The 17,950-nt window shown below is 42.2% G+C and overlaps 1 protein-coding gene across 3 annotated transcripts in view; it reads right to left on the bottom strand.

The window, feature by feature from the left end:
• The window catches only part of KYNU (kynureninase), a 940,604-nt gene that overhangs the window by 462,332 nt on the left and 460,322 nt on the right, over positions 1 to 17,950 (bottom strand). For all 3 annotated transcript variants that reach the window (XM_086957469.1, XM_086957470.1, XM_086957471.1), the window contains exons 6-7: positions 12,902 to 12,973; positions 12,261 to 12,335 (exon numbers count right to left, since the gene is read on the bottom strand). In XM_086957469.1, the coding sequence (XP_086813595.1) occupies positions 12,261 to 12,335; positions 12,902 to 12,973 (147 nt within the window). The remainder of the gene's footprint in view (positions 1 to 12,260; positions 12,336 to 12,901; positions 12,974 to 17,950) is intronic.

The raw sequence follows: 17,950 nt of genomic DNA, 5'->3' as shown, positions 1-17,950 counted from the left end.
GCGGAAAACCTGGATCTCTGTTGACTGACGACTGTTTTCTGGTTTTTGTTGTTTTGTTGGTAATGAGTGTATTGTGGCTGTTAAATCTTTATGTGATTTTTCTTCCTTAATGTCCAGGCACTTGCTTGCTCCAGATGCTGAGGTGATCTTTGTATTTGATATTGTTGTTGTATGTTTTAGAGGAGTTTGTTTTGGTACTATCCCCTTGTCAAATGGCCATTTTACCAATGGATTCGCCATTGGTCTGGACACAGTGTGTGTGCTCCTGGTTTCTGAATCTCTTGGTGGTGCTTCTTGGTTCGACCCTATTATTGGTACAGTGATTCACCTTCTGTCCTCTATGTAGGGATTTGAAATTGAGGATCTTTGCTTAATTTCAAGTGGGCTTATTGTCTCTGAGTTGCGCATCTGACCACCTGCTTGCCCTGGAGAGATAGATTCGTTAGTTGGGGATCTTGGATCTCTCCTTAAAATTTGACAGTGATGCCCCTGGCTGGTCTTTCCACTGCCGGCTCTTGAAGGTGAGCAGTTCTTCAGTGTTTCTAGTCTTTGTTCTTCATTTTGTTTAGTTTGATCTCTTGTTGGCGAGGTTTGAACCTTTAATTCATCATGATCCATGCTTTTTCTATTTAATTTTTGTTTTTGTTCAGGAAAGTTTGATACCAGGTTTGCCTGATGTGTTTGCTCTGCATCACTGGTGTTTGCTACATGTTTTTCCCAAGAGCCTTTAAAAATTGAAAAATATTTTGTTGTATTTATTTGTGCTTTTTGGTTACGCCCTTTCCTTTTTTGTTGGCGACGTTGTTTGGCATTACATTTTTGCAGATTCCCATCTCCAATTTGTGCCGTCTCATCGTTATGGGCCTCGTGGTTGACCTTTGAGCCTTTGCCCAAATCTTTTGTTGCATTTTCTGTTGTTGAATTTTTTATGTCGCTTATAAATCCAGTTAGCATTGAGGGCAGCGTAGGTAGTTTGTTGACCACCTGGTTGCAGTTGCAACTGAGGTAGGTATTTGTTTGTGCTCTCATTATCAAGCTATTCAGGTTGCCCAGCTTTTCATCAATAGCGGCTGTAAAACTGCCAAGGTGTTCAGAAGTGTAAGTTGTAGCTCCATTTTTTCTGATTAGTATTGTAGGGCTTCGATGGCTAGTTGAAATGTATTTAAAAGAGAGATCCAGATGCCAGAATTTTGTTCTTTCCTGAGTTCTTTCTCATTTTTGCTTTTGGTTTTATTGGAGTTTTGAACTGCCTGGTTAGTGCCCTGGGAGGATCCTGTAAAGAGTTTTGTTGAGGGTGCTCCTTCTGGTCTGGGATGTAAGTAGTAATCATGTCTTCCCATTCAAGTATATTTAGGTAAGACACCAATGCCCTGGCATCTTCTTTCTGGCTTGGGTCCTGAGAGCCAGCCCCTGGTCCTCCCAATTTGATAGGCACACTGCCTTGGGCATATCTGTGCAGGTCTATGTTTGTTGGTAGACTTTTGGTTGTTAGATCTATTCGCTTGATCAGCGTGCTGTGGCTTCTGGTCAGCATGTTTGTAGAGGTGCTGAGATTTATTTCCCTGATTTGTTCCTCTGCTTTTGTCCTTGGACTAACCCTGGGTGCCTGCTTGGCATCGTTCCTTTCGGAGGTCCAGTTTCCCGGTTTGTCGTCTAGTTGTAATGTTGAAATAGCTTCTTCATTCTCTGTGTGTCCTGCCACTGTAATCCTCAGGCTGGTGCCCAGGCAGGCATTTTCCACTATGTCAATGGGTTGTGATGGAGGTGCTGGTGGATCATCAGCTATTTCTTGGGGCTTCTCTCCTTTAGTCGGAGACCTCTGGGGCTGCTCTTGTTTCTGTGGATCATAGCCTCGTCTTGATGCTCTGATGCCTTTGATTTATCTGGAGGCAAAAGTCTTATAGTAGATGGTGGTTTTTGTGAAGGCGATAATGATGGTAACAATGGGGTTTGCAGGCCTTCAGTGATTTGTTACTGGAGAAAATAGCTGAGCCTGCATCCTTTAAAAAGCTGAATTTTGTGTATATCTTTGTGTGGATACAGTGTATTGTGCTTGCGGCTTGCCGTTTTGCTGCTGCAATGCCCTGATCCTCAGCTGCATGTGATTTTTCCATGGCGAACATGGCCACTGTTGCATGCCGCCAAATGCTCTTCAAACTTTCATCAAGGTTAAGACCTGCAGATATCTTTTGTTTAACCCTGCAAAAGAGATACAGTGTGCAGTGTGCAGTGGTCCACATGTAATCAGTCATCTGACAACTGGTCAACATGGCTGTCATCAGGTAGTTAGTGTAAACAACACTTTGCTGCAAGGGTGGTCCAACCACCTGTAGCACATCATGAAACAGCAAGTGTAGTAAAATAGGTTTTACTTGGTACCTTCCATTTTGGGCAGATAGCTGCCACAGATTCTAAGATTCCCACTCCCCCAAAAATGGATATGAGAGGAGGTCCAGCTCTGACAGTTTTTGCCAGCTTCCACATTGTACAAATGTGCAGTTGGAAGGTTCCGCTCAAACGACCCCTACTGCACAAACATGCATGTAATAGTAGCTTGAATTTTCTTCTTTTCTAAATCACTTGACACAGACATCTTTCAAGAAGTAGAAGGTGGTGGTAGACTCAATGTGTTTTGTTGTGGGGTAGTTACTGTATGCCATGGTGTCTCCATCTCACTCCGAGTCTTGTGCCATTGTGAATTTGCTGAGAAGGGTGATTCTTCTGGTTTGCATGAAGAATTGTGAATGAGGTGTGGCGCAGCACCCAGGACGACTGAAGTTGGACGCTGGGGATCATGGTTTGATTCCCGGTTCCGGCGGCAGGGGTCTGCCCAGCACCATGTGACTCTGGGCAAAAGCTTGCTTAATCTTCCCGATGGCCCCCAGTGCCTTGACACCTTCGGATAATTGTTCACGCTTTACAAATACTGGACATTACAAATACTGGACAAGAAGTCACATTCTTCTTCCTCATCATCACCTCCCACCATGATTGGATTTGTAGCTGATGTTCCCTGGCTCTCCTCACCACCACAACCATGTTCACCATTTTTTTAAGGCGCTCCTCCCACCTCCAGTACCATAAGATGTAAAAGGCTTTTCTCAACAAACATTTGTGTGGTAAATTCTGCATACTGCAATGTGCTCCTCCTCTTTGCTAACCGTAAAAAAGTCCCAAACTGGGTATAAGTACTTTTTACTGATCGACTGTAATGTCTAAAGACAAACTGGAGGTAGGGGAACATGTTGTTGTTTGCCTCTCTACTTCTCAAGAGGTAGGGGTCAGTGGAGGTCTTAGCTGGGGTTTTGCAAATATTGGAGCTGGGGTGTTATCTGTGCCACATCACTTGGTGCAGGTTGAAAAGCAATGTCAGACTCCTCTGTGTCTTCTTCCACAATGATTGTCTCATCGTTGTCAGCCCCCTCATCATCCTCTTCCATAAATCTAAGTCTTTCAGGAATTTTTCCTATCCCTAGCCCCTCTTGTTGTGTCCTGGACTCTGCTGGGGTCCACTCCATGTACCTATAATCATTATCAGAAGTGGTGCGTGAAGAAGTGGTGAACTAGTTCTCTTCCTTTTCCTTGCTGGAGATCTTGGAGCCAATGATACAAAAAGAGAAGGTTCTTGCTCAGAAGGAAGCTCAGCCTCCTGTTCTATTCCAACAACAAAAAAAAGTTCTATTTCTGGCTGCAGCTGCTGTCCGCTATGCTCTGATTCCTGAAATTATTGTGTACTACTTAAGAACAGGGACAACTCCAATTCAATATCACTCACTGCCTGTCGGATCCACCATGATTGCAGTGGCCGCCTTACTGGCAGTTCGGGATAGACTGTTCCCATTGGGGGCTTGTTCAAGACTGATTTGTATATGGCTGGGTCCAAAGGGGAATGTCATGGTGAGAAAAAAAACTATGGATTTAGGCCCACATCTCTGTACTGGGGTGAATGTATGACATTGTTCTGCATTCCGTTCATCAATTGTTCTATTTGCATTTGTCAGCCCGAGTGGGATGGGTATGCCCAGATCTGGGTCCCGTGCTCTCCATGCCACTGGAGTGAAGCTATCCTGGCTGATGGGGGCTGAAAGCCCAAAACCGGTCCTAGGATGATTGTCCCCAGTCCAGGGAGGACCTGGCCTGGCAGTTCAGACTGGACTGTTTCCATTGAGGGCAGGGTCGAGACTGATTTGCATATGGCTGGGTCCGAACTAGAATGGATGGAGAGAAAAACGATGGATTTGGGCCCAGATCTCTGTACTGGGGTGAATGTATGACATTGTTCTGTATTCCGTCCATCAATTGTTCTTTTTGTAGTGGTCGCCTTACTGTCAGATATGTTCTTCTTAGGCTTAGTTTGGAGTGCTGCTTTTGAGTCAGGAGTGCTGCTTTCAGCTTGCTCCATGGAGGCTGGTGTGGCAGACACACGAGGTGCTGGTCCAAAATAGATTTGTGGGTGACATGCCACTGGTGAGAAGTTGCTTCTTATCACTGACCCTTTTTCTTGGAAGCATCTTTCTTTGGGTCTATTTTTAAGTTCTCAGTTGGCAGTTGCACTAAGCTGGTCAGATCGGAAGAGATTGGAGTATAAGTCTTCTGTTTGGCCGTACTGCAGGTGATGTCTCTTCTCTTGTGCACCAAACAAGAAAAACTTTTGGCAACAGGGCATTATTTGCACTTTGAATGAGTATAGACAGAGGCAATATTAGTGTGGTTGTTTTGTTAACTTAGTTAACCACTTTAAAGACAAACCATACCCCAATACCATAATTCCCAATCAGAATAACACACAATATACAGAATGATAGAGCTCTTTCCTTTATGTCCACATATTCTAAAGGAGACAGCTGTGGCACTCAGGGAACTGAATGGCTAAGTGGGATTGTAATCTTTTAAAAAATGGAGGTTAGTGTGCACCTATGGCAGGCAATGTGGTCCTGGGGGGAATGGGATAGTCATCCTTACACAAATAAATGATACTAATGTCTACTCTAAAAGGAACTACAGCCAGGGTGTCCAGGAGGAAACTGAATTATATACTTAAAAAAATGAATGATGTTGTACAGTTGTGCACTAATGGTGTATAGACGTATAGATGGATGATGGATCACCTAAGGAAAAGTCGGAAAAATGATGAAAAATTGGGAAAAAAATATATAAATGTAAACATATTTGAATTAAAAAAAATAATTAAAATATACAATAAAAAATGAAAACAAAAACAATGTAAAATAAGTGAAATTATTCTAAAGCATATTACAAAACTGATGTAATTTCCTTCCATTGCAAGCCTATGGTAAAGGCACCCTGGATGGATGCACAAAATAGCTGGCAGCCAGTGCCATATGGTCAACAACAACAATAAGCAAGAAGGCATGGGGAACATAGGCATGGGGAACATAGAAGACATGCAGGCCTACGGGAAAAGCACACATGGCTACCTACACAAAATGGCTTCAAATCACATGGTCATTACAACAGCAAACATGGGAGGCATGGCCACAATAATGAAAACATGCTGGATAATGGCAAAAACGCACTGACTGCTTACACAAAGTGGCCACCAGCCACATGGTCACAACAATAAGCAGTAGGCATGGAAAACAAAGAACACGTGCAGGTCTGTGACATAAAGTAAGCTAGCTGCCTATGCAAAATGCCTGCCAGCCACATGGTCACAACAATAAGCAGGAGGCATGGAAAACAAAGAACACATACAGGGCTGGCCACATGGCATGAGGAACAAAGACAAATGGTAGCCTTTTGCAAACACACTCAAGCACTGGCCAGACAAAGAAAGAAGGCATGGTAATTGGTAACACAGGCGAAAACAGCATTAACTCAGCAATGCCAAAAATGAAAATGAATTGGGCTAAAAATGTTTACAATGACACACATACTTCAAAGGCATCACATATATTGCCCCACCTATATGCTGGTTGCAAAAAAAAGAAATTGAAATACCCAAAAAACAATTTAGTCCAATGCCATCCATGGCCTAAATTATGTTTAAATTCCACAGACACCACCGAAACAGTTGTTTAAGGTACCCATGACTAGTACTGGGCCTACTATCTGGAAGGCACATTGGCAGACAAGGCCACATACTGAATGAAATGAATATTGGAAATTTATTTAAAAAAACATAGAGAGAATGTACTAAATTTTGCAAAATGTTTCCATTACAGAAGAAGAAAAATTACATGCAAAAAAACAACTATGCCCCTACTGAAACTGCAGGCCACCCACCACAGTACATTTTAAAAATCGATTTAAAGTACTAATAAATGCTGGTGCATGCCAACAATCAACCAAACAACACCATTATACACTCCTTAAATCCAGTTGCATATATGCAGCAGACAAGGAGAGTGATCCTTCCAGCTCTATATTCCACTGAAAAGTGACCAGAAGAGGGACAAAGCACTGGGAGGAGTCTGCTGGACAGGATCAGAAAGTTGGAGTCTTTGGAAAGCTGCTTGAGGGGTGCATTCACAATCAGCACAACCGTGGTGCTGTTACGGCTGAATCCTGTACAAACGAGTGTGCGTATCGTGCAAACTCGCTAGCGGCCCGCAGTTATCATAGCGGTCGTGAGCAAGCGCCAAAGCAAACCTTAAGATCAGAAAAAAAACTGAGCTTTGCACCTGGGAAGGAGGAATTCAGGAACTCCACACTCAAGTGTGCAGTGCCTGAAAATGGTAAACTTTGCATGCGCAGCGGAGTTTACCACCCAGGACTAAAATTAAATCTAACATGATTACTACTTTTACTACAGTTAAAGGGACAAATGAACTTAAAAAAAATAGATGACTACGAAGATAGATGCCCACCAGGTGGATAGAAGAAGCATTCCTTTATCCACTGACATGCATATTGTTAAATATGAGGCAACTAGTTATTGGACTCTCTCTCTGCAAGGATTCATAAACTACATATTCTCTGATTAATCGAAAGTATCTGAGTATTTGTATCTTTCTGTTTTGGGCTGCCTTGGAGGTCTGCTGACAAACAGCGAGGGCTTCATTATACACAGCCCACAGCACAGCGAGAAGTTGGAAGGTGCTGTTCTTAGTTTGCTTCTATAGGCGGTCACAGTCTTGCTTGCTCATGGCCTGTGCTCATGGAAAAGCCAAGACACATGCAGGACTACAGGACTGTCTGTGAATTGTTGGAGGCTGGAAGACTCCAAGTTGAGATCCCTTCTTAGCCTCCTCAATCTGGTTCACCATGAATAAAAGAAAGGCCCCAGCATAATCCATCTCCAGTAAGTACCACCCCTCCTACGTTCATAATTATTAGCTTTTTAACTAGTGCTACTGGAGTCATTCATGAAGAAATTGCTCTAGATGAGCAACTTATTACATTTTTCAAGTTTCCTCTGTGGTATTTGGAGGCCTAAGGCAGCCTTGTTATTGAGCCTCTGCTAATTGAAACACCTGCCCATGTTCACAGTATAGTCTACTGTATTCTCTGATTTATATGGCGTTCTTCCATCCATCAAGAAAAAAAGAAGTTTGCATAAAGCACTTCAAGAAAACCAGTGTAACTCTTTTACTAACTGTGGAACCTAAGTATCCAATTTGTCATGCATTTAGGTCTCAATGGATAATGCCTCTGCCTGCATTGGATTTTTGGATAGATCTGGATTATTATTAGCCATTTAAACCTCTGTTTCTGTATGTCTTGGTCACTCTAGGGAACCAAAGCACCATTAGTTTTGCACAATTCTTCTACTGTGACTGTAGGTCCTGATTTAACATGCCTTGTGCATTTACTCACTTCTTCTAATCTTTGTCACAGGGCTGATTCTGGAATTTGCAAGTTCTTTTTTTCCAAAGTTCCATTTCTTCCTGTCCACTCAGGCCCACTCAATGAATCATCTAATTGAAGGCATCATGTTTGGTATTCGGTGTGCCACATTTAAAGCTATTGATAACAGAAAACGCAAACCGAGGATACAGTGTCAAACTATGAAAAGCAGTGAAGTACTGCTTTCAATAATGTACTCTGCTTGATTGCATATAAAAAATAAGGGGTACAACAGAGAACTATCTAAAGTTTATTCAGCTACAACTTCTAATACTAGTACCACTAATACATTGCAATTAAAGAAAAGCTCTCCTGCAAGATACATAAGAGGTAATCATAACGTTGCTGCAAAACCAAACACATCCACTTTGCTGAAAGCATCAGTGAAGCCAAAAATCAAGCAATGGAGTAGAATATTCTAAATGCTTTCAAGAAGTCCAAAATCACCATTATATGCTTTTCAGTCTCTAACAACCCGCAGCATTTTTTATTACTCACTTATCTGCCCACCTCCGCTTCAATCTGCTTTCTCCTTCAAATGATCAAAGAGGTGATGTTTAGTCTTATCTTAAAAGATAGAGCATCTAACTTGACTGCTCGGCATTAGCAAGTCTCATGCTTGAGGCAATTTTTCCCTCACCTGAAGATGGCCTTGCTTCTTTGATTATTAGCTCCCTCCTAAGTTGAGCCATCCTTCTTCACCTGAAACACATAATTATTAAGCCAGTTTCAAAAACCAATGTCCATCCAGAAGATCCTAATTATCAATGACCTTCCCTATCAGTTAAGATCTTTGTCAGGGCAATTATGAACCATCTGCCATGTTATTAGGCAAGTAACCACCTCCTACATGAACATGAATTCAGGGTCAGGCGTGTAAGGGGTTTTGAATCCGCCCTACATTGTCTGAGAGAAGCAATCGTGCTTTCTTTGCAGGAAAGCAGCATCTGTTCATCTCTTAGAACATTTTAGATCCTAACAAACTCCTGTAAGGCACCGATGAACGCACAGCATGTCCATAAATATCTTTAGAAGTGAGCTAATCCTTCCTAATAAATCCCAGTCAACAACTTTAAATTAGGTATTTTGAGTCATGATGCCCCAAAATACAATGCGAAATACTACAGGAGTCTTGTTTGACCTGCCTGCCATTTAGATTCTGTAGGAAATTGTTTAATAATCGGGAGGGTGGAAGCCCCACTCAAGAAACAACCACAATCATTGTCAGGGTGAACCACAAAAGTCACTAAATCACACTGTGCCTAACCCTCTGGTAGGTTGGCATAAAATCAGTTAGTCTTAACTTACAGGCAATGAGTACATTATTTATGAAGCACCAAAACTGTAATAAAGTGAAAGCACTACACAATAAAAACAAGTCCAATTTATAATCATAGATAAATAAAATGATATCAATACAACAAAAATCCCTATCAGTGAAACCAAAGATATTCAATTTTAAAAGGTTTAGTGAAAATAGTACCTAAAAGCACAAAGCACCACTCATGATCATCTGGCCATGTTAGACTGGGGAAAAGTCAAAGTTTTGCTCTACCATGATTGAGGGAGGGTATGATACATGGACTATGTTCATCCCAGAAAGGTTATCGTCTCAGTCCAGCGCTAAGAGTTCAGCTTGCATTCGAGGAGGCTGAGCATTGGGGATTGTCGGGTTTTGCTGAAGGTCATCGCTGTGCAACCAAGAGCCAGTTGAGAAGTGGGGATAATCGTTGCTGTAGCATCATGCTAGAGGTCACCGCGGGCTGTTGTTGCTGTAGTGTGAAGTACAGGTCTCGCAATGACAGTCCGCACAAACAATCATTGCTGGAGATTAGAGCAGGTTTCACCACTGCATTGTGTTGCTGGTCATCAAGAGGCAAAGAGTTTCATGTGAACAGTCATGTTCGTGATCAGGAGGAACCCAAACTTCAGAATTTTCACATTTACGCTTAGGAGAAGCTCTCACTGATGCCAGTCAAAGGTACAGGACCTGGGGGACACCTTTTGGGCATCAGGACTTACTCCAGCTGAGGCTAGCAGCAGCAGCAGCAGAACTCAGGCAGGTTCAGTTGCCGGTCCAGGCAGGTCCAGTTGCAGCAGGTCAGTTAGGAAGTAGCATGAAGTACTCTGAAACTTGTTGTGTCCCTGTAGCTCAAACAGGAGGGTAGCCAACTGACGCTTGGAGTCACTTGGGATATCCTGGGATGAAGTTTAGCAGGTCCAAGTTTCCTTCTCACACAGTAAGGCAGTCTTTTTTGTAGCAGTGTAATCCTCTGGCAGCAGGGCAGTCCTTATTCTATAGCTTCAACAGGTCCAGAGGAGGGGCGCTGGAGATCCTATATTTATACCTGGTGCCAGCCTTTGTGTCCTACCCACACATCTGGTGGAACATTTTTCCTCTACCCTTGTCACAGATCCAAATTGTCTGGGTGTAACAAAGGGAAGGCATGCCTGTTATAAAGTTATTGTGTGTGTGAAAGAGGCTAAGGCCTTTGATGTTTATGTGGGTCTATATAAAGCCATCCCCAGTCATTCTACGAGGATGGCCTATCCTTTCCACACATATACCCCCTTTCTGTTAGTGTCTGGAATTATTACACAAGCCCCCACAAGACAGCAGTCACAATGGCAGTAGGTACAGTTAGTTAAGACAGGAAAATGCCAACTTTCTAAAAGTGTACGTTTCATAATTGTCCTTAAAAATTGATGTGACCATTATTCAGGATTTTAAATTACCATTCATTTGAGGCAGATCGAAATTGCAGTTTGAAACTGCACGCAGGCTGCAGTGGCATGTCTGAGACATATTTACAACTACTTTAGTGGGTGGCACAATGATTATTGCTTCCCAGTAGCAGCATTTAATTTACAGGCCCTGATTACATGTAATACCATTCACTAGGGACTTACAAGTAAATTGTATGTACAAGTCATGTATATGCCATTTGTACCATGTTTTAGGGAAATAGTACAAGCCCTTTAACAGTGGTTAGGAGGAAAAAAGTCCACAGAGTCTTAATGCCAACATAAACGGGTTCAGCAAGAGAAGGCAAAAAGGTAGGGTTAACCTTGCAACACATTCACCCTCTTGTCTCCACCTAAAATCATGCCCAGATGGATTATATGTTTGAGAAGCTGCGAATTACCTCAATCCTCAACCACATATTCACCACATATTCCTCAATAAGAAAGGCAATATTTTAAGTGGGAGAGGAGCCCAAGCGTAGTCCCTACTGGGAGGAGCAGGTCCTAAATCACCACCCTTTGATTACCCCTAATCAAAGTGTACCTCCATAAACTGGTTTGAAAGAAGGGATCCTGGCAGCCCTAATGAACTGCAAGTTCTCAGTAATATCCCAAATCAATCCAACTATCGTGGACACCAAATTGTAGCGCTCTGTGTTCCGGAAAGTCCCCCCACCGATACAAACAAACTACAATGGGCAACTGAAAATACCAATTGTGATTTCACAGTAAGGCTAATGCAACGATATCCACATTGGACATTGCAAATCATATTTAGGCTATAAAACGTCAAAATCATTTAGCCATTGTATGCCTAAACATGAGAAATCGTACCTTCATAAAACCAACTATCAAAGCACAGAACTGGCTGGTGGTGATGCAATAATCACATTTAAAGTGTGTGTACTTTCACAAGGCCTTCCGGGGTAAAGGTCCAGGTTATCTTCTGATAGCTAGCTCTTGGAACATGAAAGAAACTTCCCAGCAACTACTGCAACACAACTACACTTTTTCTTTCAGATGGATCACTTATGTTTTAAAGTAACCAGTAACTGATTTTACCACTGATTTTCATAGCTAGAGTGGAGAGTAGAGGGCCAGGTGAACTGTTGGTTCTTGACATTGCATTTACAGGGGCCAACTCTTCTGTATGATGGTTTATCTGATGTGCAATGTGGCCATGATTTATATAATCCTAGCCATAACTGTTTTATGTGGCACTTCATATCCTAATTTGTTTTATCTTTTCTCAGTGATGAAGACAACAGGCGTTACCACTACTCAATATTATGATACTCATTTTATTGTTATGGGAATTATCATAGGCAGAGATTGCCTTATGAAATTTACACTAATGCCTAGCATAGATACTTACATTACTGCTCTCTGCGTGTTGATCTTTTCAATGATTAGTAAAAGAAGTAATGCTTTGCGTTGATTTGTACTACTTTGCACCATATGAGTGTTTGGCCAAAACATAACCAAATACTCTTCCCCTGGAGACAGGTGCAAGTGATTGCTGTGTTATCTTGCCAGCTATGTAATAGAATTTAAAGGGTCCTTGAACTAAAAGAATTACACCAATATGCCTAAATTAAACACTTTGAGCAACTAAGCTGCCGTCCATTGAAAGGATACAGAAACAAAACGCAATTAAAACGTGAGCCACCAATGCAGTGTGAAACGAAAAAAAAATGTCCTCTCACCTTTCGTGGATGAATTAGCAGCATGCTTTTCGCCACATCAAATCCTCGAAGTTGAATTTGAGATTCTATTGTATACTGCAAAAAAAGCCGTACATAAAAAAATATAAGGTACAGATGAAAACGACGCCAAATCATTTCCGTAATAGCGCTATTAAGTTGACAAATACATATGAACTTTCCAACGACCCACAAACCAGGAGAATAATTCAATCAATGCTTTAAAATAATGAACAATGTTGCTACAAATTATGTTTGAGCCCATCTCAAAAATAATAACAGGGCTTTCGTTCCCAGCAGGGAAATGTTGGTTAAGTGTTGCAAGTTCTATATTGATTTTACTCCATCAAGCAGAAATAAAGCAACAGTGTGTAATGAAAACATAAAACACTGGATGATTTCAAGCAAGTAGTTTTTCCAGATGTAGTTGAAAAGGGATAGAAATCAATGTCTGAAGCCAATCAATCGTCTGATGCTTTTTCACGTTTGATTCTAACAAAAGAAACAGATTTGATTCTGTAAAAGGTCTTAAAATCTAGAAATTGTTAACGCTCGTTCCTCCAGTTTCCCTCTTCCGATACACAAAAGTATTTCCCTTAGAAAAGTACGTCAAATTGCTACGTAGATTAAAACACGTCTCTTACGTGGTCAGATGGAAAGGCTTTGGCTTCTAGGAGGATTTTATGCCGACTTGCTGTAGGTCTGTAGAAAGATAGCTAAAAAACACAAATAGGCAAACGTCATGGAAGTAGGTGGTGCTTAAATAAAGAACAAAGTAAAAAAAAAACATTCAACATTATCTAAAGGACTTTAATATCACCCATTAAAATCCCCATCCTTCTTAAAAAAATTCGTTAGGGAGAGAGATTCTAGGCTGCAGCATGGTAAAGTTTCAATTACCTAAGAGTCATCTTCATTACGAGACCTTTCTTCTGCATCTCAAATTTGAATTTCAGGCCCTGACAAGCAGGACTTCCAGGTTTGTCTGGTAACCTATGGCAGGAGATCCTATTGAAAGCATGTAAGTTATTGGAGGTTAGATGCCCTCTCTCTTATGGCTCTTCTTGAAGGAAAAGAGTCGTCAAGGCTACTGGCATTTTTGGGGGTGGGGGCAGAAATTAACAGTGTCCGAGTTCTATTTGTCTTGGTGCCTGCCTTAGGTTAACCACCACAGCTGTTGAACATGGTAGGAGACAGCATACAAGAAGAGACGCTGCACCTTGCCACATGCACCTTTTGTGCAAACACCTTTCAAATGCAAAGCAGTGCTGCCTGCTTACCTTTACATACAAATATAAATATGTACATACTTACAATGTCATTTTTCGATATTTTAAGCAAATGCATATGTGCTTGGTCTTTTAATCTTTTTGATGTTTGTAAGCAGACAGCGGAGGCTAGAGGCAAAGTGAAATACTGTCCTCTGTAATAAATGTATTAATAGTTGCCCTAACATATGCAACTGTTGGTAGGAAAGCTGAAATAGGTTTCCTGGGCAAAATTGGTTCCATGTTGTGGAGTGCTGTTGTGCTCATTTAAAAATTTTTGATGAAAAGGGACATCATGTTACCATACGTAACTGAAACATCTCTTGATTCCTTTCTTTTTTTAGTTACTTTCTGGATTTTTAAAATCAAATTCAGCAAACACTCCCACTGCACACAGCATTCACCAGGGTTTACCAGGCCCACACTACACGGGTTGCCTACCCATTTACACACAGCTTTTGCTGAATGCAGTGGGGGGTTATCATAGGATCTGCACCTATACACAGCATGAGATGATAAACCCCAATGGGCTTAGCCTTAGCAACTCCCACTGCACACAGCCTATAGCCTCCACAGTGCCAATTGGACACATGGTCTGCTGCACAGCTTCTGCCATCCACCCTCTGCTGTCAGCGTACTGCCCCTGACCTTACCATCCAAGCTCTGTTGTCAGTTTGCTGCACCCGCCCCTCCTGCCTGCCCTCCAATGCCTGTGTGCTGCCTCTGCCCCTACAACCCTCCATTGCCATTGTGCTGCCTCTGTCCGTTCCATGCCATCTATTGTCAGCTTGCTGCCCATGCCCTCCCTCCTGCCCTTTTTTATCCAGGTGCTGCCCCTGCCCCTACCGTCTAGCCTCCATTGTCTGATTGCTGCCCCTGCCACCCCACCTGCTCTCAGTGTTCAGTTTGCTAATCCTGACCCTCCGGCCTGATCTCTGAGGTCCAAATGCTGCCCTTCCCTTTCTACTTATCCTTCATTGTTTGTAAGTTGCTGCTGACCCTCAAGACTGCCCTCTGTTGTCCATCTGCTGCCCCAGCCCTACCCTAATTGCACTCTATTGTCAGCTTGGTGCACCCACTCCTCCAGCCTGCCCTCCATGCTCAGCTTGATGCCCCATCCCCTCCTCCCTGACCTCTGTGGTCAGTGTCCTGCCCCGCCCCTCCCACCTGCCATCCATAGTCTATGCGCTGCTCCTGCCCCCTGAAGTTATGTATTGGCAGCCACACCATGTTGTTTTTAGCTGTGGCCAGCCAATCAGATTACTTGGTGCCTTGCGAGTAGTCCTGGCCCGGGGAGAAGAAGTTCCCAGAGACAATCAGAATAACCTATTTCTATAATGGACTTTCCCACGGGACTTCAGCTGGAAAAACTGGTCACACATTCCAACTTTTTCAACACTTTCAAGCACACACAGAGCTGCTCTAGTAAATTGCTCTAAACCGATTGAACAGATTTACACCAATTCACACAATGCATGCTTTCTGAGTAAAGTTCTAACTTTTTGTCACACGTGATGTAATTCAGTTCAGCCATTTTTCTTGTAGGTGCTACTGAAGGCTGTATAGAAATTATATGTGAACTCAGCGTTTTGAGAACCCCACTTTTTCTTGCCCCCTGGAAATCACACCACAGACTTTCTAGGAAGGGGCTGAGATAGATGGAATTTTTAAAGTTTCATGAAGATTTGTCAAATGGAGCCAAAGTTATTGGAAAAAAAAATGTTTTTCCTGTGGAAACTCTTACCTGCCTATAACTAAACAGTGGTGACTACCCAATATATATGTGTGCATGTGTGTACATGCATGTGCCTATGTGAGTGTCTGTCCACAGCAATTTTATCTGTGGCACAATGTGTGCCACCCCTTAAATTCCTTTCTACAGACACAATTTCTCAGAAGGGAACACCACTTCAAGATAACTTAATATCAAACGTTTACATACAAAGCCAGAGTTTAGCCAGAAATGTAACTCAGTGTGAATACTTCACAGGTCTCTTGTAGCAGGGAAAAATGTTTTATTCTTATGCCTTTGCGAAACTTGATTAACTTTAGCAACTTTTCACATATTAGTATGTTTTTTTGTCTTCTTACTTTGTATGTTGTAAACGTCCCCTGGTGAAATACTGTAGCCGGTGAGCTATACCACCATATGATTAATACGGTAACGGAAAAGCAAGCTCAGAGATCTCATATAAGATACTAAAAATATAAAGATGGATCATGAATGATATCGAAAATATGAAAGCATTATATTGCCTTCTGAAACCTAAAAAGAGCACATTTATTATACTGCTTGCTAAGGAAATTATCCGGATCAAATATTATTTTGTCACGGACGGTTATGAAATTTAAAATAGTCTCTGAAAAAAAGCAGATACACTCATATGAAACATGTTTTTCAGGCCGAGGCATCGGTCAATGACTACAAAAACTTCCATATAGGAGCCTATTGACAGGAAATGCTGATTTTATTATGTTATGCCTAATTAAAACAGGAAAGTCAAATGGACTTTTTTAAGTCCATGAAAAAAAGTTTTATTTTGCAGAATCATTAATCTCTTCTAGCGATGTAGTCACACGTCAGTACCAGTAGGTAACCTAGGAGAATTTATCCTGGGAAAGGTGAAAAATAAAGCCGTTTTTCATTATGTTTAATCTCTATTCTATAGTGGAGTAACTGCATAAATTATGTCCTGCTCCATGTAAAATATGTCCAATGCATATTTGCGCTGGAAAAAATGTTGTCTGTTCGGAGACCATCTCAATGATGCTTTACGTTCACATGATTGGCATCACTCAATACCAGGCCAAATGCCCTCTACCTAATTTTTCACCCCTGGCTGCATTTTAATTTTTGGAGCAACAGTCTTGGCTTCAGTTTGAGAATGCATGCGACCAACGTGCCCTTTCCAGGAGTTTCTTCTACCCCACAAAGCCAGGAAACTCTTTACCGAAGCAAATGCTTTGAACAGTGGCTACGACCACATTTCTTGTAGGCACCAGAAATCCTTCACTGCTAGGTTCCATGAAGAATTACCATTTCATAATTGACCTCCTTTTTTACGCTATGAGACGCTTCCTTTAATAAAAAAGTTTACGTTTTTTGGAAAGAACATTACAGTAAAAATCTGATTTTGCAATCATTCTATATTATAGTTTTTCCAGGAAAATGAATTAATTCACTTAAATTGAAAAAAAATATGTTAGCTGGTAGTGTTTTTAAAAACATTTCAGTACATCCATTCTGTTTTTAACTCAAGGTTTTGATTGTAAGAGTGTTGAAGTACCGAAGAGATTTCAAGTGTGATTAAACAAATACCTCGGGGTCCAGAACCGAATGTAGAGATGAGGTGAGAAAGGTCAGAGCGTGCCAGTGGCCAGATAAAACCCAAAATATCATGACATTGAGGCTTGTGATGTTACAAAATTGTCCTAAAGTTGACAGTCAATGTAAAGGGCATTCTTATTAGAATGGATTGTACCAGCAGGGTATCTGACGTGTCCTTAGAAGAACCTTCAATAAGTTCAATGCCATCCTGGAAGCGGACTTTGAACATTGATCTCTTAGGATCTCAGAGGAGGGATAGAATAGTTTTGCTGGGGCTATCCCAGGTGAAGAGGGTACCTGTGAGGATCTGGGTGTATTACACAATATTTCCGGGTAGCCTTAGCATGGCGCACACTCTCAAAAAACCTTTATTGAGTCCAGTCAGGCTTGTTTTAACAAAGTTTGGCTATAGAGCAGCAAGACTAGAACAAAGGAACTTAGGGGCCGATTACAATGATCAGAACCATGTTCTCCGTCCTCCATATTACAATGGCGGGTGGATGGGTTTCAGTCAGAAAGACCGACCGCCATCCATCCGACGGGCTCCTTGAGCCTGCCGGTGGGACGGAGGGGGTTGTATTCCCTACAATGGTGGCGATGCCTGCCAGGCACAGCCATAGGGTTACAATGTCCCTTTCCGCCCACCTTTTCATAGTGATTAGCCTGCCATTAAAAGGCAGGCAGAATGGCACTTTGGAGGTCCGAAGCCGACCCACCTTCCCCCCTAGCCCTCAGCTGTGGGTTTTTGGGTGCACCTATGGAGCCCTGCTACATACCCCTGCACTATGTGACGGGCACTGCATGGTGCCTCCAAAGAAGTGCAGGGACATGTTGAGTGTCCCCTTTTTGCACTGCAGCAGGTTCTGCAGCCGGCAGCACCTGCCACAATGCGAAACTTAGACATTGCGACCTTCGTGGTGGCGGTCGCATTGTAAGTTCTCTGGTGAGACCACACACAGCCTCTCGGGCGGTCCCGTTTAGGATAGGGGGCGGGCAGACTAAAGTCTGCCTGCCTTTCTAATCAGCCTCCTAGTGTAAAGCATTTAACATTACCAAACAAAACCAGGAAGAAGCCACACACCACAAAAGATACACAA

The sequence above is a fragment of the Lissotriton vulgaris genome, chromosome 2_1 (genome assembly GCF_964263255.1).
Source record: "Lissotriton vulgaris chromosome 2_1, aLisVul1.2, whole genome shotgun sequence".
NCBI classification, from domain to species: Eukaryota; Metazoa; Chordata; class Amphibia; order Caudata; family Salamandridae; genus Lissotriton; species Lissotriton vulgaris.
Note: the sequence above shows the minus strand (reverse complement) of the source record. Positions and strands in the feature narration are given on the sequence as shown.